Here is a 27,534-nt window from a genome sequence, read left to right as displayed (position 1 = left end):
ATAAAGAGGCCGGAATGCTCTTGGGAAATTTAGCATACACATTAATTTCATTGGATCGAAGCATCTAACGATACGAGGATTACGTTGCACTAATTTCTGGGGAACCAAACATTGGCAAAATTAGATATGCGCAAGAATACGGCCGAAATTCATATGTTATAGGAAGGACGACTAGTGATAGGATGCGATTACAAAAGAAAGAAACTTTTGAAAAAATGCCAGTAAAATCCGAAAAACTTTCAGGGGTTATAAATAAGGTCTCTACTATTCGATTTTTTGCTTGATACGGGCCATAGACCCCCATCCTTCCTATCTGGCGAATTATTTGCCTCGCGGTCCCCAGAAGTGCTTTGCCACTCTTTCTCGCTACCACTTTTGCGGTGTGTGTCCAAATGTGACGGAATCTTCCCAACTTTTTGGGTGGTTTTGTTCGACGACTATATTCTCTCTTGCATAATGCCCAAAATCTTTCAATTGGTCTTGCCCGAGGGACGTAGGGAGCATATTCCTTTTTGCAACAAAATCGATTTTTTTCGACCGCAACAAGTCCAGAACAACTTTTGAAGAATGACATGTTGCTGTGTCCGGTCAGAAAAGTACATTACGATTATTGATAAAGGGGACCAAGATCTTCTTTACACAATCGTTCAGATATCTCTCCGAGGTCATGGTGGCTTTGGTCACGAACAGCTTTTAGACGTCCCCCAATGAGTCCAATTCTTGCCCCAGTATGTGCTTTGTGGGGAATTTTGACTTCGGCGTGTATTTGAAGGATTATTGTTTTATTAGTAGTACATGAGTAGTACTTCCTCCCAGGGACTTCATCTGGATCAATCGAGCACTTTGTCTCATCATCCATGACCAGAATCACGAGGATGTTTTGCTTGACTCGTTTTTCAGCATTTTTCCGAGAGTTGGGCTTTGCTCTTTTTTGCTGACCTTTGTTGTACTTTGGTGCAGGTGTCGCCCTATAGGATTTGACCCCCAATTTCGTAGGTTTAATGACATACAAACTTAATTTTGCTATTTTCAATTTGTAGCTCAAATTACTGATATCCCAAGGTTATTTTTGTTTTCTTTCTGAACTCTACGTATCACTTTGGGGGTCGCTACACGAGCTGGACGATTTTTTTATTTTTTGAATTCAGCATTCCTCCTCCCCTCATACATATCTAAAACTCCGAAAATTGACCCATTATGAATTTTTTCTCTTTCGAAGTGGCTATTAACCATTATCCGGACGCGCTCGCACACGTTTTCGCTGTAGTGGCAAATCTTATTTGCGAGTTGTTCCCGATTTTTTGTTCTCATTTTGGAACTAGTCGAGATATCGACTTCCGGTTTTCTGATTTGAGTAGCTAATCGCATGGACTACAAAACTACGGCGTTTCAATTCAGTGGCAATTTTTCTTCCATATGAATAAATACATTTTCCAAAAGTTTCTTTCTTTTGTAATCGCATCTTACTATTCGGACCTGAACGGGTTTATATACATTAATATTCACAATACGAATTTGTGAATGAATTTGCACACGTCATGTATTGTACGCATAGGTACATACATATCTGTACCAACTGCAAATATATTGCAGTTCCATCGTGATGGGACGGAAGAATAAGCTGGAGCAGAACAAGCGCAAGCAGACTAAAATTCAGGGGACAGGCTAAGTTGGCTGATTTCTTAAATTGAGTGCTATATATAAATGGTCTATAATATTAAATGTTGAAATGTTCTAAAATCTTCCGACGTGGTGTCACAATATTATGTCACCTGTGCCGAGTATGAGAATGTGTACTTCCTTCCGGTTCGAGTATTAGAAAGGGCTAGTATACTGAAAAACGCCGTACAACGATACGGACGCGCTATGTCGTAACTTTAGAACGGTGTGAGGTAGAAATAAGCTATCTTCACAACATATATTGGATATATACATATGTATAGATATTAGTAGCACCTAGGTCAATGAGAATGGGAAAATGCCGTGTGTGGGTATCAAAACAGAATGATTTCAGTCAGGATTCCAGTGATTACATTAACGTACGCCGTCCCCTTACCACTGGGGATCGGGGGATAATTCGGCTTTAGGGGTTTTAGAATTATATTTTGGGTAGAAAGAGAAGATCTTTTGTTGTGAATTATATGAGAAAGAAAAAGGAAAGCCGGCCCATCAGGAAACGTTGAACGAATATGGAATGGAAAAGAAATTGAGCATCGTGGTTTCCCAGTGCTTCAGCATGAAAGAACAAGTAAAGTGTTACTCTATCACAGTATCAACGTATATAAAGCGACCAACGCAAAAAGACGATTTAGGGACTTTTTTCGCCTGAAAAATTCGAAAAAAAGACGCAGCTTCATTTTCACGGGGGATTAAATAACCTCGTCAAGCAAATGCAATGGGAGCTAATGAATAGGAAACGCGTAAATTTGGAAAATGATCATCAGCCATCAGAAGGTGATCGGAGAATTCCTTCTCCCCCAAAGTCCAAAATCTACCTCCATGTTGGCCAGCCATCCTCAGAGGTGGCAAGACAAATGATGCGAAAACTTCTAGGAGACTAGTCGGAGATGATAATAGGCAGACATTTGCAGAAATCATCCTATGCAACTAGTAAAACGAGTTCATGGCCTTCATATTACTTCAACTCTGACCTCCCTATCAACCTTGAAGCATATGAAGCTTCACATCAACAAAACCAGTGACTACTCCAAATGCTTCTACATGCTTCAAAGTACAAATTAAAATCTTGGTTCATGGAGGGGATATTATTTTATTATATTAAAAAATTCTTGCCTACCTATTTGAATGCTTTTCAAACAAATAGCTGAATCAAGAAACAAGGACTACCGTATTCCTAGGGAACACAACGCTCCCGACACAAGCTGAGAGGTTAATGCGGGTGATGCGCTTAATCTTTGCATAGAAACATCCGATCCAATCGTATTTGGACTTGGTGTTGCAAGTAGAATAATAGAAACAGAAAGCCCATTCCGGAAGACACAGCGGGACTGCTTCTACCCCCCAGACAGACATACCTCCTAGTCCGGAAAGGATCCTGTTTCCTCGGGAACAAAACTATGATGAAGGCCAAGTACGGTGATGCGAATGTGAATAAGAAAGTTTGCGTTTTGAGAACGAGGACAAGGAAATAGAGTCAGAGAGACAAAGATGAAGCATTCGAAGATAAAAGTTGCCAAACCGAATACCTTGTGGAATGTCAATTTTTATATGTTTGTTTAACCATTTCATTGCAACAAACACGGATTAATGTTACTAGTCGTTAAAAAATCAGCTTTTCGAGACCCAACACTGGTTTGGGTAAATTGTACCTGCATTATTAATGTTATTTATATTCTATTTAATTGTTTTCTATAGAACAGAAGTGGTTGGTAAATAAACGCAATACATTTTGCATTATTCAAAATGCAACTAATCTATTGTCCTTTAGTATAATTGGCTTGCATGGTATAAAGCATGAATGTCTTGATCAACCGTTTCTGGTCCCCACTACCATGTCAATCAAGCTGAATGGAAATCCATACAAAGGGACAGCCACTTATCTAACAGTTAAGGGGCCCACCATGGTCACGAAAGCAAACTGGATTCTAACCCCTAAATTGAAAGTATAATACCTAAAGGAGTCATCCACTCCTTGCAGGAGACACAAATCATGCAGTAGTTATTGATGGAAATGCTCTATTTGTACGCTAAAAGTGAGATTTGTAGTCGACTAACTGTGAAAGTTACATGTAGTGAAACATGATTAAATTGTGCGATCAGTAAATGTTTTTAATCATTTGATTTCTTTCAGGAATTTAGTGCAAATTGAATTTGTCATTTTCGGTATTATTATCTTGAGGGAAAATCTTGAACATGTATGTCGCTTTATTCTCAATCAAGTTTCTCCAAGGAGCATAGTAAACAATGATACTTCACTGTAGCAACTTGCCCAGACTGGACAAATGTCAATTGCTAGTTTATTTGAAACAAGTACTTTAACCCGGTTAGAGATAATTCAGCTCCGCTCATTTATTGTCGAGGCTAGACCTCGCCAAAGCTTTAGGTTCACGATTATTTTGAAAGTTGTGTTTAATAAAGTCATACCAATCCTAGTTTGGACGTCATTTACAACCGTACCTTCATCTTGCTTTGATTTAGCACACATGTTTAGAATTAAAATGCCATGCATTATTAAATGGGGCCAGGCCTGGTAAAGTTCCCAGGGCCGGGCTAGGCAAGTTTGGGATGCCCAATACCACGTATCGTCATAACCAGTTTTAAGACTTGTATTATTCCGTAATCAGTATCTTGCAGTATTCAATTACAACAATTTAAGTGTATGATGTAATTTATTTTATACTCACTTCATTTTGAGCCGATGTACCTATAGTAAAGTGCAAATCAAGTGGAAATATGAGACTGATCAAAATTCCTCTTCAGCAAACACAATTGAGGAACAAATGAAAGATATTCAAGAAGCTCAGATGGAAACTTACAAAACCCATCAGCTTTTTGAAACAGCAAGCAGCCAGATACCAGCCGTTGAAAGTAGAGAATTATATTACTTCTAATTTGATGATTTACTCCTTAGTATATGTGTTTCTTAAGACTTTTAAAAATTCCTGACACTTTCACGCGGTCTTAGCCACCATACCATCCGTTAAACTTGGAGAAGATTGTCAAGGAGCATTTATCCCATTGAGAAGATATTTCAAGCAAAATCGGCAGCCCAACCCGGAAAGTCGACGAGGTAAAGATCGGTAGATCCCTTATGTCTCGTGCAAAAAATTCCAAACTCGGGACGAAAGCATCAATTCCATTTGAAGCTATTTGATACTTATCTAGAATTAAAAATTTAATCTGAGGTGGACCATGTACTTAGCCCGGATGATTATGCCACAGGAATTATCTGCGGGCTCTGCTACGATCCTTTGGATTATGAAAAAAAGGCTGGCTCATTCAAGTATAATTCATCGCAAGGTATGGATTTCACAGTAGTTCCTCACCCAGAAGCTTTCCTAAATAAAAAAAATTGCATTCCCACACGGGAAGGTAAAAATATATTGTCAATGTTCAAAGCAATTGATTAGAAAATGGCGGAAATAAATAAAGAGGCCGGAATCCCTTTGGGAATTTAGCATACACAGCAATTCAATTGGATTGAAGCATCGAGCGAGACGAAGATTACGTGGCATTAATGGCTTGAGAAGCAACCATTGGCGACATTAACCATGAGCAAGATTCCGGCCGAAATTTTGGACACTAAATATAAGTGACTGAATATAAGTGATATAAGACACTCTATATATTACTTCAAAACGCCAATTCCGAGCACCGAGCGTCCGACGCCAGTATGCTTCCGTTGAGCAAAAATTTGTTGAACAAGCTCAGAAGATAATACTCAAGTGCAGAGGGATAAAACATTTATTGTCTTTTATTTCCGGAAACGTAGGTATGGCGATAACGTTGACTTGATAAATACTTTAAATACTTGTTTCTGCATTGGACGAATACCCGTGTCCCTACACAAGAAGCTGAGGAATATAAAGCTAGCATAATTCTAACAAAAAGTCATGAATTTCATTGCCATCAAGGATAGATTATCGTCGACACCGTTCCGAGTAAGCTAAAACTTGCCATCCTTCATTAAAACCTGCCATATCAAGTAATCTATGTCGCTAATTTTATTGTTCCAAACAGGGCCCGGGCTGGGCATATTTGCGCCCTAGGCAACATTTTTCTTGCGCCCAACTACCTGCCATTACTGAGGTTTGCGCCCAGACTACTCCTCGCTCTTAGCATTTTTAAAATAAGGGGAGAAATAAGGGGTTTAAATAAGGGGAGCAATAATGGCAAGCTTTGTAATTAAAATATAACAATTCTGAATTTGTGATGAAAACTGAATAATGAAGCGTTGCATCGGTAATGTTCTCACGTGGGAGTGAAAAGGATCGAGGAAAAAACGAGAAAAATCATACGTTGGGCCGGAAAAGGAAGGAGAAATTAATTATGTATTTTGGCGAACTTGAGGCATGCCTACTGATATAGCTGAATTTGTAGCATCTGCGCAAGTGCGGAACTACTGTAGTTTGGAAAGAGTTACTCTAAAACTAAAAAATCACAAAATTCTCTGGGCTGAATATGGTTTGCGCCCGCCTTGTGAGATGTTAAGTTATTCTAAGATGTTGTTAATTTTTGTAAGCGTCAATCCTATTTGCATATTTGAATACAATTTACATAGTAAGCGTAAATTATTCACCGCATACCGTTCTATACTTTAATCTTAATTTATGTCTCCTCAAAACTCAAAATTTGTATATTTGCGCATAAGTGTTTATCTCCTGTCATCGAAATTATTTGATTAAATGACTACTTCCTCGCACCGTAACCGAGATTTGCCAATATGAATAAAATAAAGTCCTTCGTTTTTTGCGCATTTCATGGAACCTTTAACATAAAAAACTGGTCTTTCTATATTTTTAATAACTCTGTTTATTCATCTTTATTTCATAAATATGACTTAAAATAAATTGTAGCTAACTAGGATTGTTTTTTAATTAGAAGGTACACGAGGTTAAATACAAATAACGACTACGAACATTCTAAAGTGACGACTAAAACAGTACTTTTCGGGATTTCCTCAATGCAAATTCATTGATTATATCATCAAAATCTATTTCACAAGTCAATTCCTTTTCAATTGATAGAATTGCTAATCCACACAATCTTTCTTCACTCATTGAAGATCTCAAGTAATTCTCGATTAATTTTAGCTTTGAGAAGCTGCGTTCTGCTGAAGCAACGCTGACAGGAAGTGTCATAACTATACGCAAAGAAATCCAAATATTTGGAAAAACTCCCTCCAAGCACGATCCAGCGATAAAGTCAAGCAAAGCATGCGGATTTGATTTAAATTTTTCAGGAAATGAATCACGCAATAACTTAAATTCATCGAAGAGTTGACTTCCTTCGATATCCTTATCCTTGCCGTCCATAAACCTAAAATGTAAATCTTTACAATTTCTTAATAGCTCCCCTTCATCACAAGTACTTCTACAATCAGCGTCAATGATAATTTGGAAGTCCGAGAGGTTCTTTCTCATATGTGTGAATCGACGAGTCATCGAGTCTTGAACGCAGCTCACAAGTTTATCAAAACATGAATTTTTAAATTTCAAAGCGGGGTCATTGTTGGAGTTGTTGGTTGCATTTTCAGAATTTTCCTCATCAAAATGTGATTTTCGTTTTCTCATGCGAGCAGCGGTGAATATCATTTCATCCTCCTCCAGGCCAAGTTCTTCACCTAACTCCCGTGCAGTGATCTGGGCTGTTACAAATCCATTTCTGCCATAATCTTCAAGAAATTTCTCGGTATTGTTTAGGAGTTGCAATGTGGCACCAACGTTTACGGTTTTCTCTTGAGTCATTTTGCTAACGACATTAAGGTGATGTAAGAGGTCATACCAAGCGGACAAGAGTACAAGAAATTCAAATTTTTCGATTTGCGAGCAAATGTTGTTGGCCTCAAATCTTGTGTCGACGTCAAAGTTTGTATTGGCGCCTATTTCGAGTAGTGCGTCCCGCACTCTACTTATTTGAAACCTCAACGCCTTCAAACTGTCAATCCGACTTTCCCACCTAGTTGCCGATAAAGGTTTCACGGTAAATTGCGTGGCATGTTTTCGAAAAATATCCCATCTATTTGTAGACGCAGATGCAAATGTAAAGATCTTCTGAACGACTCCAAAAAATGTGATTGTTTGCGTCGCTGATTTAGCTCCATCTGACAATACCAAATTGCAGGAGTGGTGAACGCATGCTATGAAAGTGGCCTTAGGGTTAACTTCGAGAATTCTGCTGTGAACACCCCTAATGTTCCCTTTCATGTTGCTGCCATTGTCATAAGATTGGCCCCTAATATTCTTCAAGTCAAGTCCTGCGTCTTCTATGAACTTCAGTACGGCATCGGTAAGCCCCATTCCAGTCTTGTCGTGAACAACCACAAATCCAAGAAAGCTTTCCGAGATTACTACTTTTTTCTCTTTGCAATCCACATATCTGAGAATAACTGACATTTGCTCATGATGGGCGATGTCCGGAGTGCAATCCAGAATTATGGAAAAGTATTTATTACGCATAGAAACATAGAAACAATTAAAGCCGAAATACCAGAATTACGAGCGAAATTAGTGCTGCTACTCGCTTTAGCAGAAGCCATTTTAAAAGAAATTGAAGAAATGGCTCATGAAGAATAGTGAAAGTGCTAATTTATTGCACGCGAACATTAGTGAAGTGGAAATTAAGGACACAAAGAGGACTAAGATAAACTAACTTTTCGCAGTGAACTATGGATTAGTCCGCGGTTTAAAGCGGTTTTATCGACTACTTATTATTTTGAATTCCGGACTCCCTATCCACCCTGAGGCATCACCAACACTTCAAATGGTTGTACTTGCCTCGAAGTAAAAAAAAATAAAAGCTTGGTTCATCGAGAGGATATAATTAAAAACTCTTGCCTACCTCTTGGAATGGTTTCCGAACATTCAGCTGAATCAAGAAACAAGGACTTCCGTACTCTTAAGGAACACAACGCTCGCGATGCAAGGCGAGAGTTTAGTGCAGTTGATGTGCTTAATCGTTGTATGGAGACATCTGAACAAATCGTATCTGGACTTGGTGTTGCAAGTAGATCGAATTATAGAAACGGAAGGCCCATACCGGAAGACGCAGCGGGACTGCTTCCACCCCCCATACAGAATACCTCCTAGTTCGGCAAGGATCCTGACTCCTGGAGACGAAAATGACGTCGTAGGCCAAGTGTGATAAGGCAAATTTGAATAAGAAAATTAGCTCATTCCATCCAAACATACAATTCACCTGTGAATCAGAAATAGACAAGAAAATTGCCTTTCTCGACATCATAATTACATACAATAATGATGGACAAATACAACGACAAGTTTATCGAAAACCCACTCACACAGGGAGATACCTAAATTACTCATCTTACCACCACCCTTCCCAAAAGATTGCTGTAATTGATGCTTTAGTTTACAGAGCATTAGCAATTTCTGATGACCAATTCTTAAAGGATGAACTTACCTTTGTGGCCACCTCACTAAAAAACAATGGCTACCCAAAAAGTCTCATCAACCAACGAATATCAAGAATGAAGAAAAAATTCTCAAATACGACACTCCAACCAAACGGTGACGAAGAAAAAAAGCCAAGGATCATTCTTCCATATATGGGACCGCTTACCCACCGATTAACTGGTTACCTCCGGAGAAAACTTCAATGCGAATTTGGATACCTCACGGGAAAAAAGATGAAACAATTTATTTGTGATTACAAGGAAAACCCACCTCCAGACCTGGTAGGAATTTATCAAATTTTATGCTCATGTAATGACAAATACATAGGAGAAACCAGCCGACCCCTCGTCAAACGCATCAAAGAACACCTGAACGATATCAAAAAGAAAAATGTCAAATCAGCGGTAGCATTACACATTTTAGAAAATCCAAGTCATCGGATAACAGAAGACTCAGCAAGTCTCCTTATTGCCGAAAGAAGAAATTTTCACAGAAAATTTCTTGAAAGTTTGCACATAAGAAAAACCACCAACGCCATAAACCAAGACAATGGGATGAACCTCAACCCCATCTGGTCATCATTAATGTTGCCACTTATTTAAATTCCATAACTACATTTGTATAATTCAACAAATTATCATTTCTTGACAATTTAGAACTGCACTGTATTTCAATTCCAAAAATTGTTAAAATTCCTCATTTTCCTGATGATGATGCGAGTTTAGCATCGAAAGCTCGAATAAACTGCTTTTATAAACCACACCCATGTATTCCGACGAAGCCTCCTCAAAAAGAAAATTAGCGTTTTGAGAACGAGACAAAGAAATGAAGTCAGAAAGACAAAGATGAATCATTCGAGGATAAAAGTTGCCAAACCGAATACCTTGTGGAATGTCAATTTTTATATTTTTTTTCTATCCATTTTCTTACAAGTATTTACTTGCTTCGCACTAATTTGACAAACCCCTACTAATGTTACTAGTTGTTAAAAAATCTGCTTTTCCAGACCCAATATTGGTTTGGTTAAATTGTATTTGTATTATAATAAGTTATTTATATTGTATTTAATTGTTTTCTATGGAAGGGCAGTGGTTGGTAAATAAATGCAATACATTTTGCATTTATTTGCAAAGTTTGTTTCCCCATCTAATTGTTACAAATACGTACCACATAATAATTAAATAGTCGCTATATATTTTAGGAACAATGAATTGGTTCTTCTTTGCGGATAAAGCAGAAACTGTTTATGATAATACGTCTAGAATCTTCCCAGCTCGGAAGCCTGGCTTCAGGGAAATTTTGGGGCTCAGGGGAAATTAAAGTTTAAAAACAATAAATAAAGATGACAAAAACAATGGGCACGCTATATATTTTTCTTAATGTCGTTACACTTTTCCATCTCGCGAGACAGTGGAAAATAGAAATGACATGGTTTTCACGTAAAAATTGCCTTGCAGCAAAGAAAATTAATAATCAGACTTCAGATTTCCCTAACAATTATGCATGCAGGGAAATATTTCCTGGCAAAAGTTGGGATAGACAAAGTGCTACGCTTACTAATTGCAAAGAATATTCACACTTAAAGAAAGTTCACAGACAATGTGCATTGCCTACTTCCGTTCACAATCGGATCCGATGGGATGTGCTGCATCGGATCTTATGCCTATGCATTACAGATTCATATTCTCTTCATCATCTTAAATAAAGCAACTACGTACGTGAGCTACGAAGGAGAACACACCAATCTGAAAATCACAGATCATGATGTATATTAGATGCTTGGTAGTGCGTATCAAGAAAATAAACATTATGAAGATGTCTAATGCCATGGCCAAATCCCAAAATTGTAATCTAGTTTTGCTAGGATTTTCATAATTTTTACATAATAGTAGTCCCAGATAGTTGTTTTTTTTTATAAAATCAAGTAACCGTCTTCAGATGAAAAATAAATGTTTCAGAAATTTTTAATAGTTTTGAATATTTCCTGCACCGGAACTGGCTTGAAAAAATTCAAAATGTCGGAAGTTGAGATTTATGTATTATATATACATATACATATATTTATATATTATACATATAGGTACATGTGTACAAATCATGAAAATCCAAACGAATTGAATTTTTGGATGGTAGAATTAGTAAGTCAAGTTTAACGCTTGGCGCCCCCTCAAAGAGGCGTAGAAGGCTCAAATTTGATCACTACATCAAAGAGCTTCACACTTTATTCTCTAACAGGGTACTACTATATGCATACGTAGGACACCAAAACTTATAACTATCAGGTTGGAGGGTTCTGCTCCTAATACTCATTTTTGTAACCAATTGGCTATTTTCTTGTACTTCAACCACAACTCTAGACCTGATCCTTTCTTTCACACCAGACAATAGTAATCTCCACTTGTGGCCCAGTCTCCACTAAACTTTCCTGAGACTTTCCCCTGGAAAATGTCATTGTCAAAAGTTCGAAAACAAGACAGCAAAGAAGCTCTACAGCGCATTCATCATGCGTCTCGTGGCGAGAAATCGCTACAAGTTCATGATTATTCTGGCGTTTTCTATCCCTTCATATAAACTTTTAACAGGCAATAATTTAGTTGGTACTATAACCACCGTCAGAATTCAGTAATATCTAGAGTGATGCACGACGGCACGGAGAAGCTCGCCCGCAAATCTCCCTACTTCTTCGGCCCCGAGTTGGAGCCGTGGGAAGAGGCCACGTATGGGATTAAAATAGAAATTGTGGAGACTTACCGGGATTAGGCTACCCTGGTTACTTACCTGCCACTTCAGGGACATGAGTCGGCGGCGTGGTACAATGGAAATGAAGAAGATAATAAGTTATGATGTTCTTCATTTCCTAATTGATGAAACCCCCCTCGATTTTTACTTACGACAGAAGAATCTGTTATTTCGAGGACTTTCGTCTTATAAACCGATCGTCTCGGAAACAATCAATCAAAACATCATCATTTCCTTGCACATAACATTTTTTATTTAATGAACATTTATGGTTCCCAGCATTTCAGTGGAACAAGCTACTAGTTATGAGATATGACTTTATACGTACATGAAGTTGAAATCAAATCAGGCAACACTAACCCCTCTTTAGGAGCACCGAGATACCAATATTTCTGCTGTTAAAAATCGACCACATGTAAAATCACAATAATTTCACAAGATATTAAATGTATACAAAGGAAGTTTCCAATTTAATCAACCAAGTGAAATACGTGCAAAAATTTTAAGGTAGTTGCAAAAGAGTACCAGGCAAGCACTTGTGAAAATGTAGAATAATTTTTCACCCTTTACCATGGGTTTTGTGTAATGGACATGGATAAACAAAGTCAAAGTTTAAAATCTGAATACATGATTGTACCAATCAGTCTGTACCATATTTAATTCCCCCATTTGTTGAAAGTTGCTTAACATAAAAAACTGATTAAGATGGCCTCGTATTTAATGAAAGTTAAACGCAGGGAAGAATGTGATTAATGATGCCCCTGAAAAATCTACAAGCAACACCGATAATTGTTTATGCGTTTTGTGTCCCTAGGTTCTTAAGCAGCCAAACGCTCAATAGTAATATACAAAACATTTTTCATGGACTCGAACAGAAGAACAGTATAAGAAAGATACTAACTAGAAGGACCCAACTTTATTATTTATTAAATTTCATTGCTCACAATAGGTCTGGCGATCCTTGCTGCGAAGCCAATCAACAAGAAATTCGATTACTTGAAGCGACAATGGTCAAAATGGAATATTGAAAAATTAACTAACCTAACCCAACCAATGATTTCAAATAAACGTGTCCGCTTCCAAGGATCTCCCAAAAATTTATCTACTATGAGAAATGACGATTAATCAAGTCGAACAAAGTCGAAGGAAAGATGAGAGAGACGATATGTATCGAAATTAACAACTGCATTGCTGCACGAGTAACAACGAAGGTAGTACGAAAGGAGTGTGATGTCTATTTTTACCCATTTCTCGTGACAATGGAAATGCGGGATTAAGTATCCTGAGATCCAGAAAATTTGTTTGTACCAGTATGGAATTTAAATCCACACACGGGGACCTTACAGAATGGTTCAGTACTTATAATAGCACGACCTTGAAAAGAAGCCATTGGAGCTAAATTAATAAGCACGGCCGGAACATCCATAGGAGGGCAGAAAAACTCTGAAGACAAACTAAAAAAGGAATTTGACGAGAAGCACTTCGATATTAATCTTAATCATGAAGCTGAGCCAGAGGCCAGAAAATACTTGGTGAAAATGCTGCAAGTATAATGAGATAACTTTGCACAGGACAACACTGAAATTGAGAGACTCCATTTAGCGTAAAAACCGTAAGTAAAGAAAGCAAATACTTGCTGAACAAAATGCAAATCCTGTCAACTGTGGAACCTCTACAAAGTTAAGTCTAACGTTTATGTGTGTATGTATGTGGATCCATACAAAACACGGTGAACTTTTAGGAAGTGCAAAAAACCCACCAATGAACGACAGTAAATTTTTTGAAGGTTTTAAATCTAAATAAATATGAATTATTGAACCACGGGTTTGCTTTTAAATACAACAAATGCAATCCTCCGACCCTTTAAAATTTGAGATCGATATTCTCAAATTTCAGTCACATTTTTGAATAAACGAGTAAATACATCCATCTTGCATACTGACACATGAATACTCCGAATATCATGGATATGAAGACCATCGCCGTGCAGTCCATACTTTAATTCGCTCCAAATGAATTGCTTAATTTGAATTCAAAAAGCAACTAAAATTATCACTGATGATACAAATCGGAAAAGATCAAACCGTGCACGTTAACTTTCAATAAAAATGTACCCCCACAACAACAAAGTTTTGGTACGTATTTACATGGCGCCATAAAATGTTGGACGCTATGGTAAGAAAATTAATTAAACTAAACTTATATCTAAGTAATTTCGTTGATAAAATACATTAATATAATTACTTATTGCCTAAAGATGACGGGACTCATACCTCTTCAAAATTACATAAATAAACTATCCTAAAAGTTAAATAATTCGTTTAACGACCTTAAATCCAAGTTTGCATTCCCATATTTACTCTGCGACGTATCTCCGGAAGTTAAGGACGCCTACGCAACTTTAGGATGAATTATGTGTACTCGATTTCTTAGCTCGGTATAGGTTCAAAATCCTGAGTTAGTATCAATAAGATAGAAAATTTGTGTTAGAGTTCTGCCAAAATTAATAAGGTACAAATTGGAGTTTTCACAGATAATCACTTATATGGTGAGGAATTTATGTAGGCATGTCGTTAAATATGCCGGAGGTGTCTTCAAACCTGCTGATTGGAAGAGCGGCACCCCTTCTTGGCTGCTCCTGTTAAATGACAAAAATTATTTTCAGTATTACACACTCTAAATAAGAGTTATGCTAAAATTACCCAAACTGGAGTAAAAAAAGAGAAAGACACAACAACCAGGTAAAACTTATACAATAGTTGTGCAAATATTGTCGAATTTTTTTATACACTCAAAACAAGGTAGTAATGAATCATTACCATGCGGAATGACTATGTGGCTCTACCACGTCGGTTACGATTTGTCGTAGAAATGGTAATAATAAGTTCAGGGAAATTCAAATTCATTACCAAATATTAAGGAAGTGAATACCATTATGCATTAAATTTGAATTTCCCTGAACTTGTTATTACCATTTCTACTACAAATCGTAACCGACGTGGTAGAGCCACATAGTCATTCCGCATGGTAATGATTCATTACTACCATATTTTGAGTGTTGAACGGATGAGCAAATTTATCGAACGGTTGTATAAATTTTACCCAATTGTTGCGTCATCCTCGTTTTTTTTCAACCTTAGGTAAATTTAGCACAACTCTTATTTACAGTGTTCATACTTTTAATCAACACCATTCAAAATTAAGCCGAGGGAACGTCCACGTATTTCGTCATCAGAAATACGCCGATTATTAAATCATTCACTAACCCCTTCTCATTTTAAGCTTAACCCTAATAAGTTATGCCTATGACCATCCGCCCAACTTCTTCTTGGTGACGTAATATTTATATACATACACGTTCCCAAATATTAAATTAACGTTCTTTCAAAATGAGAAAATTAAAACGCTGGAAAAATTTACTCACCAGACATTTTTTTCGAATTGGCTGCATTTATGAAAAATATATAACGAGGAAATCCAGACACAAAACGAATGATTAGAGAAGGACCTATAATATTAATTTAAAATTTACAAGTTTCTTAAAATTCAAACAAAACTACGCAAGATATCTAACTTGTGGCGTATCTTATTTTAATAAATTATTATTAATAATAAATAAATTACCTCAAAGCAAGGTGAAAAGGATAATTTGATAATAAGCGTTTGTCCAATGGAAGAATCGGAGAAGAAATTAAGATCTGAGTCTACATAATCCATGGGAAGAATTATTGGAGTGGAACCTGTGAGAAAATAATTTTCACAAGAAAACGTTTTATAATAAAATCATTGCTGGTAAATGTATTTAATTTCTATTATTAATGATCTCTATCATACTAATTTCCATCGGCCGATTTAGGTTTTCTTAAAAAGTAAGCAATTTAGCAATGCCAATATTTATCTTTTTGAGAACGAAGTAAATATGTATGTAGCATACACGAAAAAAATCTAGATATACTTATATAAATATTAAAATATAGAAATTAAATAAATTATAAAAATCCTGGATGGTACCGCCCCGTCCAAATTATTATTAACTATCAGGCGAAATTTTGTAATCATAATCCGCATAATTATTATACATAATTACCAGTTGGAAATAAATAAATATACCTAGGTATGAAATCAAAATCTTGCAAGGCTTTGGCTAAACTGGCTTTGACTAAACGTAAAAAAAGGGCATCATAAAATGTTATTATATTTAGTCTGGACAATTATCTTGTGCATATGTATGTATTTAGATATCCTTTACATACTCTGAATTTTCCATGCTGTACAGACATGCATATCTACGGTTCTGCGTAATCTTAACTGAAATATGACCCCTTCCTTGGCTCAAACTTCCACTAATCTCTCTTATTGTGTCTGAACATTTGTACATAAATTTTTATCACTTTACAAGCTAATTGCTCCTGACTTGGGCCAGGAAAATGACATGTTTTTCTCTGAATTACCACTACGCATTTCTCCATAATCGACCAGCCTCAACCTGGAATGCATATATGTACATATGTATACCGAACCTTTAATATTTACGTGCCTAATTGAGCGGAAACAAGGCTTGCGATAAGTTGAAGTTGAGAAAATCCAAGTACATACTTAATAACATGACTTAACAGCTAGGTACAGGGTGGTTTAACTGTCACGCTACAATGAAAAAATTGTCAATGGGAAAAGTCCCAAGATTAGTTACAAGACTTGGGAATGAGGTTTTTAAAATTATTATGAAAACTGATTACAAAATTCTTTAAATGTTGAATTTTAGAGACAAAATTTCGGTAAATAATGGAAATTTACGAATTTTCCCATTCTAGCGTGAGATTATAATCACCCTGTATGTACATATGTGTTGGACGAAATATGTATACACCTATTAACTGCAGGTTTTCCCACGGAATGGGACGGTACGGGATTTCGCTGTCCCATCCCGTACCGATAATTGACCAGGATGAGGCTTTCGGGACGGGACGGGATGGAGTTCATCCCGCCCCGAGTCCCGTCCCGAGTCCCGTAGCGAGACTCGTCCCGACGGGACGGGATATCCCGATGTTTTTTTATTCAAATTTAAATTCTGTTCTTTATGAATTTTATCGAGATTGTCTGAGTAAGGGTTGCTGCATTATTTTCTAACAACATAAGTCACACAATACAAGCTGCCACTCCTACCGACTGGTCAAATCTCCATAATTTCAAAATTTTAGTTTTGATTATTTACAGTGTAAAGTTGAGTAATCGCCATCATTTCGACCTACATGTAATTTGCATGTCAAAAGTCATAACTATTGTTTGTTTAATCTTAAAATCTACATTTGTTGACTTTTTATAGTGATATGTAAATACGAATTATTAAGAAATATAAAAACAACAAGCACAAACATTTAACTAACCACGTCAAATTTTTAAAAATGATATGGAAAACAGCTCAGGGTAAAATATCAGACACGTTTATGTATGTACCTAACTATATATGTATGCATACATAATATGTAATTTTGTATCTTAAGTATGTAGGGTCAACGCGTGCGAAAGATTTCCATAAGATATTGTTAGCTTGGTCAATAACGGGAGTGAATTTTGAGAAAAACATTTAAGTTCGGGACGTCCCGTCCCGACCGGGATGGACCGGGACGGAATGACCTCGTCCCGTCCCGAAGCCTGTCCCGTGGGACAGTCTAATTTACTGCATCATATATTTAGAAAAAGATCGAGACTATTCTGTCACCATAAAATTTTACGATGCGTCGTCGCCTTCTCATCAAACCTTTCTTCAGGGTTATGATCCCATCAAGAATTGTGACCCAACAAATCTCTGCTCCATTCCTTCTTAACTATGCAATCGCTGCTGTAGCGATTCTTAAGTAGCGAAGCTACTTTATGGGGATGGGAGAAATCGGCCATCTGCAAGATTATTCTGCTCGGCTCGCTCCGTATCCCGTGCGGGTACAAAATTCTGAGCAGTTAGCAGGAGACTCAAAACTGGTTTCACACTATTTTTTACATGGGCAAATGAACTAAGATTGGAAAACTTTTTTCCTATTCAAGATTTTCAATTTCTGTTTTTTGCATCTTCTTCGGATAGATGTCCTACAGATTAAGTTCGAAAATGGGCACGCCCACTAGTGGGGGTGGTTAGAAACAATCATTTTTCTTTTCATGATTTTTTCAATTTCGCAGAGTATGGGGCAAAGTATTAGCTTCGCTACTTTTCTACGCCCGTTTTACATGGTTTATTCATTTCAGTTATAATAATATTTGACAAATTATTAGGGGAAAAAAACTTACATATTTGAGACAGCCGAAATTCGCAAAATTCTATCCCACGTCGTAAAGAAATCCTCAGTACATACAATTTACCAGATTTTTTTACGCGATTTTCTCGGGATAATTTTTTGTCCTTGAGCATTTTCTGTTCTCCAAATTCTGCTGAATAAAGGAAAAATATATTCAGTATGGATTTATTTTTATCATTTATCACAAATAATTGCGTCAAATAGTTTAGGTCACAAGTATTTAATGAATCTGATCTCTCAAGCACCGAGTATTTGCTAACTATGTAAAAACTGGAAATATGCATAATGACACAATGGAGATCAATTAATTCTTGCGGTAAGGTTTTTCCTCGTTATATTTTGGTTTTCTTAATGTGTACCAGACAAAAATGTTGCTTTTATAATTCGTTAACATACAAAAATATGGGTCATATTTTAACTTTAGAGAAACTTGTTCCAATGAAAAATTTATCCCTGGTAGCAAGTCGCTTAATTATAATTACCTACACTTTACTCATCAAACTATTTTATTAGGATGAAAAAAATTTGTTAAAAAAACTTAAAAACTAAAATTTTACTCCTCGAATAAAAATTGTGGCAATATAATTTATTTGTGCAGCTATTTTCATGCATGCGTGTTCGTAATATTTAGCAATGTAAACATGAGATGAGTACCCCCAAGAAGAATCTTTTCAAGATTACGTAAACCTAAAGGTTGGAAATATCTAATAATTTCCAGCAATAGTTTTACGAATAATTATTTATCACATTTACATAGATTTTATAATAAGTAATTATGTATTAATCAATATCATAAATTATTTCTTTTTACCTTACTAGTTAAATAACGGAACATTTATATAAATAAATAATCCAGCTACTCATGTTTTCTATATCTGGGCCAGCTTTTCTAAAACTGAACACAATATCTCCCAGTTTGTGGAAAATTAATTTGAAAAAGTACGAAAAAATCGAAATCCGGCGAAGATTAGCTTCCTCAAAAACAAGTAACGTCACAAGTAAAAACTGAGATCACATTGTCTCAACGTCCCACTTGTGAGATGAAACTCGACTGTGTGGCTGGGCCAGACCAGACCGAAGAAAAACGTTGTTTGGACTTTGACTTCCTTTGTTTTAAGGAGAATGAGAGGGTTTCGATATCTTTAGCTACCCTCCACTTGGTCATATACAGGGTGGTTTAAATGTCAGGTTACAATGAAAAATTTTTCAGTAGGAAAAATTTGCCAATCTCCATTATTTACCGAAATTTAGCCTCTGGAATTCAATATTTTAATAATTTTGTCATCAGTGTTCCATAATTTTTGATAAAAATTAATGAAAATCTCACTCCCAACTCAGTGACTAGTGGAAATTTACGAATTTTTCCTATTGAAAAATTTTCCATTGTAACCTGACATTTAAACCACCCTGTACACAAATAAGATGAATCCCACTTTTCCATGGACTCATATGTACATACATACATTCTCTGCTAGGGAGTTGCTAAGAAATTATTACATACATATGTAACTCAAAATAAAAATATGAAAAATTTTCCTACAAGTTTTTACGAAAAATATTATTTTCCTAGAATTTACAGGATAAATAAAATACTTGATCACTTCTCTTTCATGTAAGTAGTTTTTGACCCGAACAGTTAAATCTCTGCTCAACTCTTGCCTGAAAAGTAGGCGTGACAAAGTGAGATCACCATAAATATAAGTTTTCGTGTGTACATTGATGTGGGTCATGCTGCGCAGAGCAAGTTAAGTACTAAATGATACATTTCATATGAACAAAGTGCAGAAGGTCTAGGACAAGAAAGACTCCACTGTGTGTCTAAAGTCTAAACATTTTATGACCGTGATGAAGGTTTAAATTAATGCCTGTAAAATTTGGGTGATATTAATTAAAGTTATTGTTATTTAAGTTATTGTTAAGTTCATAGTAGGAAAGAATGTCGTCATAATTTACGTACTAATTTAGCTAATACATAAAAATGAACATCTTTCTGGAAAAGAACTTACAGATTACAAATTCATGATCAAAAATTTTAAAATAAGTTCCAAAAGTTGGGAAATGGGTTGACTTTGATGACTAGTCTGTAGTCATCGTATCCTAAAATTCCGTTCAGTACGCAGATTAACATTTAGATTGTAGTTTTTTTGTATAAATATATACAGCAATTTATTCACTTTTGCGAATACTTCCAAAATATTTCCCACCTTTATCCCCCGCTAAATAATGCAAGAAAAATACTTACTGTATTTTTTGCTGGATTTTATTCTGCCACACATTTTTTGAACGGGTAGATTAAAATAATCAGCATTTTATTCATCGCGTTCTTGGTTCTCTTTAGGAATTCTAACATGTCAAAAATCATGTTGAAAAATTTTGCACCACAACTTATCAAAAATTGCATAAGTCATATTCGGAATAAAAAAATCATGAATATTTTGAGCTGTACATTGCATAGGTTGAAGGCATTTTTTTTGAATAATCTGTTCCAAATTTTCGAACATCTTTTTTTTGCATGCCAATTGTATGCAAATTGCATATTTAATCTCTTTATACATACCTACATAAGAAGTAATACTGCTGAAAATGTGGTGATGTCACATATCTACTCCGTGATGGTATTGATTTGGTAATAACTTCCTCCCAGATTAATATTAGTTTTTTTTTCTGAGTGGTAAATTTCATTACCACGTCATTACAGAGGGTGTTTACAGATTTTGTGGAAAGTTGATTTCATGGGTAAACTGCGAACCTATTTACCGCTTTGGTGCCAAATTTCGAACACGCAATCCTCAAGGTCACGGTCACATATGTACCAAATTTCAAATTTCTATCTTCAAAAATGAGCTCAAAAAGTAACCTCAAAGTGGAGGAATCGGTGAAAGGGGTTTCCAAACAACAGACATTTTTTATCTCTGCCATTGAAAAGGCTTAGTTCTAGGCATCCAAGCCCCAAAAAATTCATCGGACTGGTGTCAGGTTACTTAAGATGTACCCATGAAAAAGATGTCGAGGTCATTCCGGGGTTTTCCTTTAAATCTTGGCCATCCGGTTGGATAATTTCGGCCGTATATGAAAATGTCGCGTCGTGATGGATGCAAACTTTGTCAGGCTCTTCAAAATGCTTCTTTGCAATTTTGACCTCGAACAACTTATGTAAAACATTGTCCATAAAGTACTTCGAGTTTATTTTTGCATTAGACGCAACAGGTACCAACGTTAGCACTCCAAGGTCCATCGTTGCATCTACCACCAGAAATCAGTCAAACAACTTTACCTTCTTTTCAGACCCATGGTTTGAAATCTGCTTTCGGTCCGTTGTGCAGCAAATTATTTTTATCCTGTTATAGTTCTGAAGGTAGCCGAGTGCCCCGGCCAATGTGACGACAAATTCGGAATTTTTATTCCCAACATGACCTTCAAACAGCCTCCGACTGTTAGTTTTTTTGTTTACCATATGGGCAAATTTAAGTGCGCAGACTATCGCCCTCCTTCGCACGGGTTTTTTAAAATTGTGTCATAAAATACGAATAACGTGTCCAGGAGACATCTGGGATTGCATTGTGACCTGTCTTTTGGTTTTAGAATTCTGATTGCCATCGTGGTGATCAATGTTCTTGAGGGTAGCAGAATTCATCGTTTTGAGGGGTATGCATTTCGTGGTATACGTTGGTCGGATGAAACTAATTACAGTCGTTTTATTACAAAATTAATACAATTATATGTGGGGGTCACGATAAGATGGGTTCCAGATTTTTGGATTATCGTTTGGGCACTTTCGCGGCCAAATCAGCTTCGGAAACCGCTTTTACGGTTCGTCCACTTTGGGCTAACTTTTAGACGAAATCTTTAAAGATATAAATTTGAAACTTTGGGCAGATGTGGTTGTGACCTTCGAGATCGTGTGTGCTAAATTTGGCGCAAATTGGATCATGCGTTCACAAGTAATCCATGTAATTGTCTTTCCACAAAATCTGTAAACATCCTGTATTATTCGGTAACACCTGTTGAGTTGTTTCGAACGTTTTGAAAACCTAAAGCCCTTGGTGGAAATGTACAATTTCTGATTTCTGAAATGCAGCTCCACCCTATCGATATCAAGGTCGAAAGGTCAGAAAATACCTTTTACCCTTTAATTGTTCCTATTTTAACGCTAGCCAAACCCACATTGATACCCAATCAGGGGTGTGTGACCCACCATCTATTATCGTTGATGGCCTCTTTATGTCAAGTAATTTCTGCAACAATTTATGAAAACTACCTGCGGTCGTCTCCATATGCCTAAGATGATGACCTTACATAGTGTTAGCCTTGTCGACACACATGTGCGACAATGTCGAAATTGTTGCATTATGTCGAAATATAAAAGCTTATAATTTCGAAATAGGCGAAAGCGGGTCTACCGTTTTAGTTGGAGATGATTCTCGAGAACGTGTGTCATGTGATCCCGCAAACAGCTAAGCTCCATAGATCTCCCAACCAAAGTTATAAACGGTTGAAAAGGGCTGAAATGGGGGGGTTTTGCAAGTGTCGCCCTACAGCGCCCGGCGTTGTGGTAGACCAATTGCCTCCAAATTAGGAATGTTACCTAATCACACGTGGAGCTACAACCTAAGCTACATTTCAATGTCAAAGGTCAACAGGGGGGCAACTTCACCCCCCAGGGGGTGTGGCTCAGCGAATTTTTAGTAACGGCCCTTTTGACTCTCACGACAAAATAATATGTAAAAACATTTGCAGAAAATGATTCGGGGAATTTCAATAATCTGGCCCATAAGGTCACCGCAGCGTGCAGGGTGTCTATTAAATTGTTTATCTAGTTTAAACCTGATCCAGAGATTCTTATCAACTGCGACGCAGCTCCTTTATAATAGAACACACGCATTTTCCACCTGGCTCAACAAATTCCACGACGTATGTAGTTAAAAATTTAATTTGTTTCGATACAGTATCACATAACAAGGGTATAGATAAGCATATGTATGTGTGTATTTACATAATATTTCTATGCAAGCCTTTTGCATAGCAGACACTTCTAACCAATTGGTTAAATAAATATTAGCATTACAACTATTACAACAAATACATACATATTTACATATTACACTATACGCAGATCTACAATACTTTTGATTCTCTCCTGGAATATGTACGTGCCTGGCTTACACTGTACATAATAAATATGGTCATCATTATAATTATAATATAATAATATATTATTTGAGCACGTGTATTGTTAGCAACGGAATTCTCAGTAAAGTAAATATTTCAATGTGTTAGCTTAAAGTTAAAATTAAACCACACAATGGCATCTATTACAAACCAGGCTACGATTTTTGTATATAATAAACCCAAAATATTGTCGTGTTACCACTTATTATATTTTAGTCAAAAATATAACCTAAAAACTTTAATAATCACTGAATATGACAAATCCACTTACTGCAACATTACTTCTAGCTGCCGGAGTTATCATTACATCGCAACATCTCTGTAACGGTAACTAACTGCTTAGCACAATATTTCTGAATCGTTGTAACCAATTTGACTACAGATTTAATCTTCAGAAATTTGTTTTTATCAATCACCTCAATAGCTGTCGAATTTCGGACCGATAAGGATACCTCTGAGGGTCTTATTTCCAAATACGGAAGCGACTTTCAGCAAGGTTAGGTTACAAAATTTTACTGGCCAAATTCCACGACCAAGTTCTCATAGTATACATAAATTGCTATGACAATGGCACTCACTTACATATGTATCTTTATCTCTTCTCTATATTATAAGCTGGAAATGTCTGTCGGCAACGGATGTGAAAGGAAAGAAAGTCAAGCTTCGAATGGTGCGAAGATAAAATTCAAAATGATAAATGCCAAACGGTAGCTATCTAAATTGAAGTTGAAGTGATGCCACTTTCACTTCCGTTGCCCAAAAATTGGTTTCCTCCGTCCCCCATAGACATTTCCAGTCATAGTATAGATACAATAAAAAAATTTAATTGGGTGGGCTTAACCACAATTCCAATCAATTTTCATGAAAATCAGATAAGCTCTCGCCCGGCGGGAGACGGGCTCATACGATAGTTTTACATATTCCCGAGCCGTGCGTTTAAAATTGTCCTTTCTATTCAGCTGGCTCAACCTGCGGAGAAGTCATTACCGGGCTAGCTGGAGCCATAAACTATCATGTTGGTGAAAATACCACTGACGAGCATTGCGTTTGGACAATTCTAGTCCCAAGAAAGCATACGATTCAGATTCAAATGATATACGACGGTTTTGATACAACATGCGGGCATTGGGCTTGTCAGTACGTTTACGCATTTGGTCTTAACCGGGGCGCGTTAACGATGAAGTTCGCCTTGTAAGTTACATACACATACATACATTTAAGTCATTCAATAAGAAATGTGGAATCAAATTAACACCAAAGTGGTGTTCGACGAGGCTGAGAAAAAAATAGGATGTGAGGTTTCTCTTATCAACATATCTGTTACTTAATTCGGTATAAGTTAAATATTATCATCACAAAATTTATCGTTCCCACATGAAAAGCTTGCAATTTAAAATATTAGTTAAGTATAACATTCATTAAAGAAATTTTTATCCCATAGGCAAACCGGTGATCGCAACGTTTACAACATGACAGGAAGTTCTTTCCTACAAATTGAATTTGCCTCCACGGGCCGTGCAACGCATGGATTTTCCCTCACATTTCAAGGGATCGGGGATGATATTCCTAACAATCATTCCCACTACGATGCACCCAGATCCTACCAAATCTATCCCACGAAAAACATCGACTCACCAAGCGGACTTATTAATTACCCGTCAAATGACCCCGGTCAAACCTTTCTGGCAACCTTTGTCTCATTTACTGTCCATGCTACACGTCACAATCCGGTGTACTTGACGCTAAATTCGTTTTCCGGATATAAACCGATTGATAGTTGTGCTTCCTTCCGACATACACTTATTGTCAGTGATTTCGATAGGAGACTATTGGAAATAAATGGTGTAAACTCGGCTGCTCCGGCACGACTGCGGTACATAAATATAAAATTTTTCATAATTCAAACCTTAATTCCGGATTTATTTTGCGATTATAAATTGTAAATGTATGTATGTAATGTAAAGTATAATTTAATTTTTTCAGACACTGCGGAGAATTGAGGAATGCGACAACCATTTACTCCCAGCTTCCACTTACCGTCTCATTCTATGCAACGTTTAATGATGGAAATCCATGGAATACTTTTCAAATTACGTGGGAACACACAAACCCGGCTTGAGAGTATATCGAAACAGTAAAAATTTAAAAATACTATATTTTCAGAACCAATTATGAGTCTGAAATCTAAATGACAAATTACCGCTGAAAATTACAAACATTCATTTTAATCACTAAACTTGAAGACAAAACTATTCAGTTCTATCTCATTCAAGTTACTACGTGGAAGTAGCTTTGCATTTTTGAGTAATTCATGTAATTCAGTATAATGAGCTTGTTCTTAATATTGCCTCCTCAATAAATATAAATATGCTGTAAGTCCCATCTCTCATAAACCAGTAGATAGACACTCTTTTCAAATCTAATCTCACAATTTTATCTAGGATTACATACATACATATGTACAATAAGTCATTAACCAGATTTACAGATACTCGCTTTTTCAACTAATAAGGATTTTGACATCGAATAATCCCGCAACGGTTTGTCGTAACTGGTCAAAATATTGAACAGACGAGCATGTCATCCTAGTCCAGGAGGATGTTGTCGTTGGCAAATGTTGGGCAAAAATTCAACTCTCTACTTTGAAAAATGCCTCCCCTGTCTCCAGAAGTTGAGACACTTCAAGTGTCCGAACTCAAAGAAGTCAATTTGACTTATGTATGCTACCAATCAACCACGACGACCACATTTTGAAATTCTCTTCTAAGGACAACTTCGCAGTCGGGAAGAATTTCTCGACTCGTTTATGCTCCCAGTAGACGACTGGGTTACCGTCATTAATTTAAGAAAAATCTATGGTCGCGCTCAATACAAAAAATTTCCTTAAATATGCTACCAAGCAACCATGACCACCACACTTCGCCGAAAGAGAGGTTCGGAGGAATTTCTCGACTAGTTAATTTGTAACTTTGTAATACAGGGGATAACACGATAATAATACACAAGTGGTGAAAATTTATTAACTACAAGGACATTTTACTTAAAAGTGTTTGTCATTATTAACTGTAAGGGTAGCATGAATTTCCGGTATTTTAGATGAAAGTATTTAATGTTATTTTGAATTTCCGCTATCCCCATAAATTTGTTTCTCCAACCAGTCCCCGTTGTCGCCATGCCAATTTCCACGAAGTGCTTCATGCGTAAAATGACCAATTTTATAAATATATTCTTGCCATGCGGACACCTTGCGGGCATAATCGTTACCGGAGCGATCCAGAATATCTCTTGAATTCTGGTTCGGTGAGCTGAAATTAAATTGTCTGATTGATTTTTCTTGATCGAAGTACATATGTAGTTTTAAAGTCATCGACCTTGTAAAGAATATTAACGTAATAAGGGGCTGTCCATAAAGTACGCAACGTGGGAAGGTGGCAGGGGGTCATATACTTCAATGATATCGTGCTCATGTAACATAACTTAAAAGGGGATCTAGCAAATCGTGATTTTTGCGTTAAGTAATTTATGGAAGATCCAAACGCTTTTAACTTGCCATCCCCCGCACACTATAAAATTCGGGTATCTCTGGTTACGAGATTGGCAGGCCGTTCTTGGTTGTCCAGCTGATTCATTCATTTCATGCTGGGGATCAGAAATTATTTAGTAATTTTTTAGCCCTTGAGATTTTATTATTATTATTTTTTATTTGCGTCACCTTTACAGCACGTTGAAAACGTTGCGAGAAAATAGTCGATGAAAACGATAGCGAGACCAAGATGACAATAAAGAGCTGCACAAAATACAAACATTACATTAGTACAAATTTTTTTTCAGTTATTTATTATTCAATAATTAAAAAAACTGATAATTAAAAAACTTATTGACATGTAATTTCCTGGTATTTTCACCTTGCCAAGAACGATACAATTTTACTAATCAACTTACCCCTACTATAATTTTCATCCTTGTCAAAGAAATATTATAAAGTTTCCAGTGGAAACTTACCACTCTCGATTTTAACCTCTACCAAATTTATTGGTCTCATAGATATTCGATTCGATTAATGAGTGACAAGTTTTACATTTTGCTTTGTTCTTATATAGAAATATGCACTTCAATTATAAAAATATACAATTTTCAAAAATCAAAATTTTTAAGACTCATTTTAAACAGGTTACGCTCCTTTATTTGCCTCATTAGTGAACTTGTCAGGTGTTTATTTTGATAATTTTTACGTATTCTTCAAC

The 27,534-nt window shown here is 36.4% G+C and overlaps 2 protein-coding genes and 1 long non-coding RNA gene across 4 annotated transcripts; 1 reads left to right on the top strand and 2 right to left on the bottom strand.

Annotated features, from left to right (window-relative positions):
- Nucleotides 1-6,614: 6,614 nt before the first annotated feature.
- Nucleotides 6,615-8,075, bottom strand: LOC110860320 (zinc finger MYM-type protein 1). The gene has a single exon (XM_022109364.1). The coding sequence runs from the start codon at nt 8,073-8,075 to the stop codon at nt 6,615-6,617; it is 1,461 nt and encodes a 486-aa protein (XP_021965056.1).
- Nucleotides 8,076-11,366: 3,291 nt separating this feature from the next.
- On the bottom strand, nt 11,367-19,162 carry LOC110860383. 2 transcript variants are annotated; one of them, XR_004837276.1, is made up of 5 exons: nt 18,933-19,162; nt 18,114-18,254; nt 15,459-15,574; nt 15,259-15,342; nt 11,367-14,472 (listed from the first exon to the last, which is right to left on the bottom strand). It is a non-coding gene; the product is annotated as an uncharacterized LOC110860383 (long non-coding RNA). The 2 variants fall into 2 exon arrangements; XR_002548959.2 differs by lacking the exons at nt 18,114-18,254; nt 18,933-19,162 and adding an exon at nt 15,945-15,995.
- A 4,344-nt stretch (nt 19,163-23,506) lies between these two features.
- LOC110860318 lies at nt 23,507-25,522 on the top strand. The gene is made up of 5 exons (XM_022109363.2): nt 23,507-23,617; nt 23,715-23,786; nt 24,250-24,481; nt 24,732-25,163; nt 25,274-25,522. Exons 1-5 carry the CDS (start codon nt 23,545-23,547, stop codon nt 25,407-25,409), a joined length of 945 nt encoding a protein of 314 aa, XP_021965055.1. The 5' UTR covers nt 23,507-23,544; the 3' UTR covers nt 25,410-25,522.
- Nucleotides 25,523-27,534: the final 2,012 nt, after the last annotated feature.

This window comes from Folsomia candida, unplaced genomic scaffold, assembly GCF_002217175.1.
Source record: "Folsomia candida strain VU population unplaced genomic scaffold, ASM221717v1 Fcan01_Sc031, whole genome shotgun sequence".
Classification (NCBI taxonomy): domain Eukaryota; kingdom Metazoa; phylum Arthropoda; class Collembola; order Entomobryomorpha; family Isotomidae; genus Folsomia; species Folsomia candida.
This window is presented reverse-complemented; position numbering and strand designations above follow the sequence as displayed.

What these genes read in the sequence shown, in the direction of transcription:
- LOC110860320 (XM_022109364.1), bottom strand. Translation starts at nt 8,075, where the DNA reads ATGTCAGTTATTCTCAGATATGTGGATTGCAAAGAGAAAAAAGTAGTA.
- LOC110860318 (XM_022109363.2), top strand. Translation starts at nt 23,545, where the DNA reads ATGACAAATCCACTTACTGCAACATTACTTCTAGCTGCCGGAGTTATC. An exon ending in ATCGCAACATCTCTGTAACG is followed by an intron (nt 23,618 to 23,714) that starts GTAACTAACTGC and finishes TCACCTCAATAG; the next exon opens with CTGTCGAATTTCGGACCGAT. An exon ending in CGGAAGCGACTTTCAGCAAG is followed by an intron (nt 23,787 to 24,249) that starts GTTAGGTTACAA and finishes CTTTCTATTCAG; the next exon opens with CTGGCTCAACCTGCGGAGAA.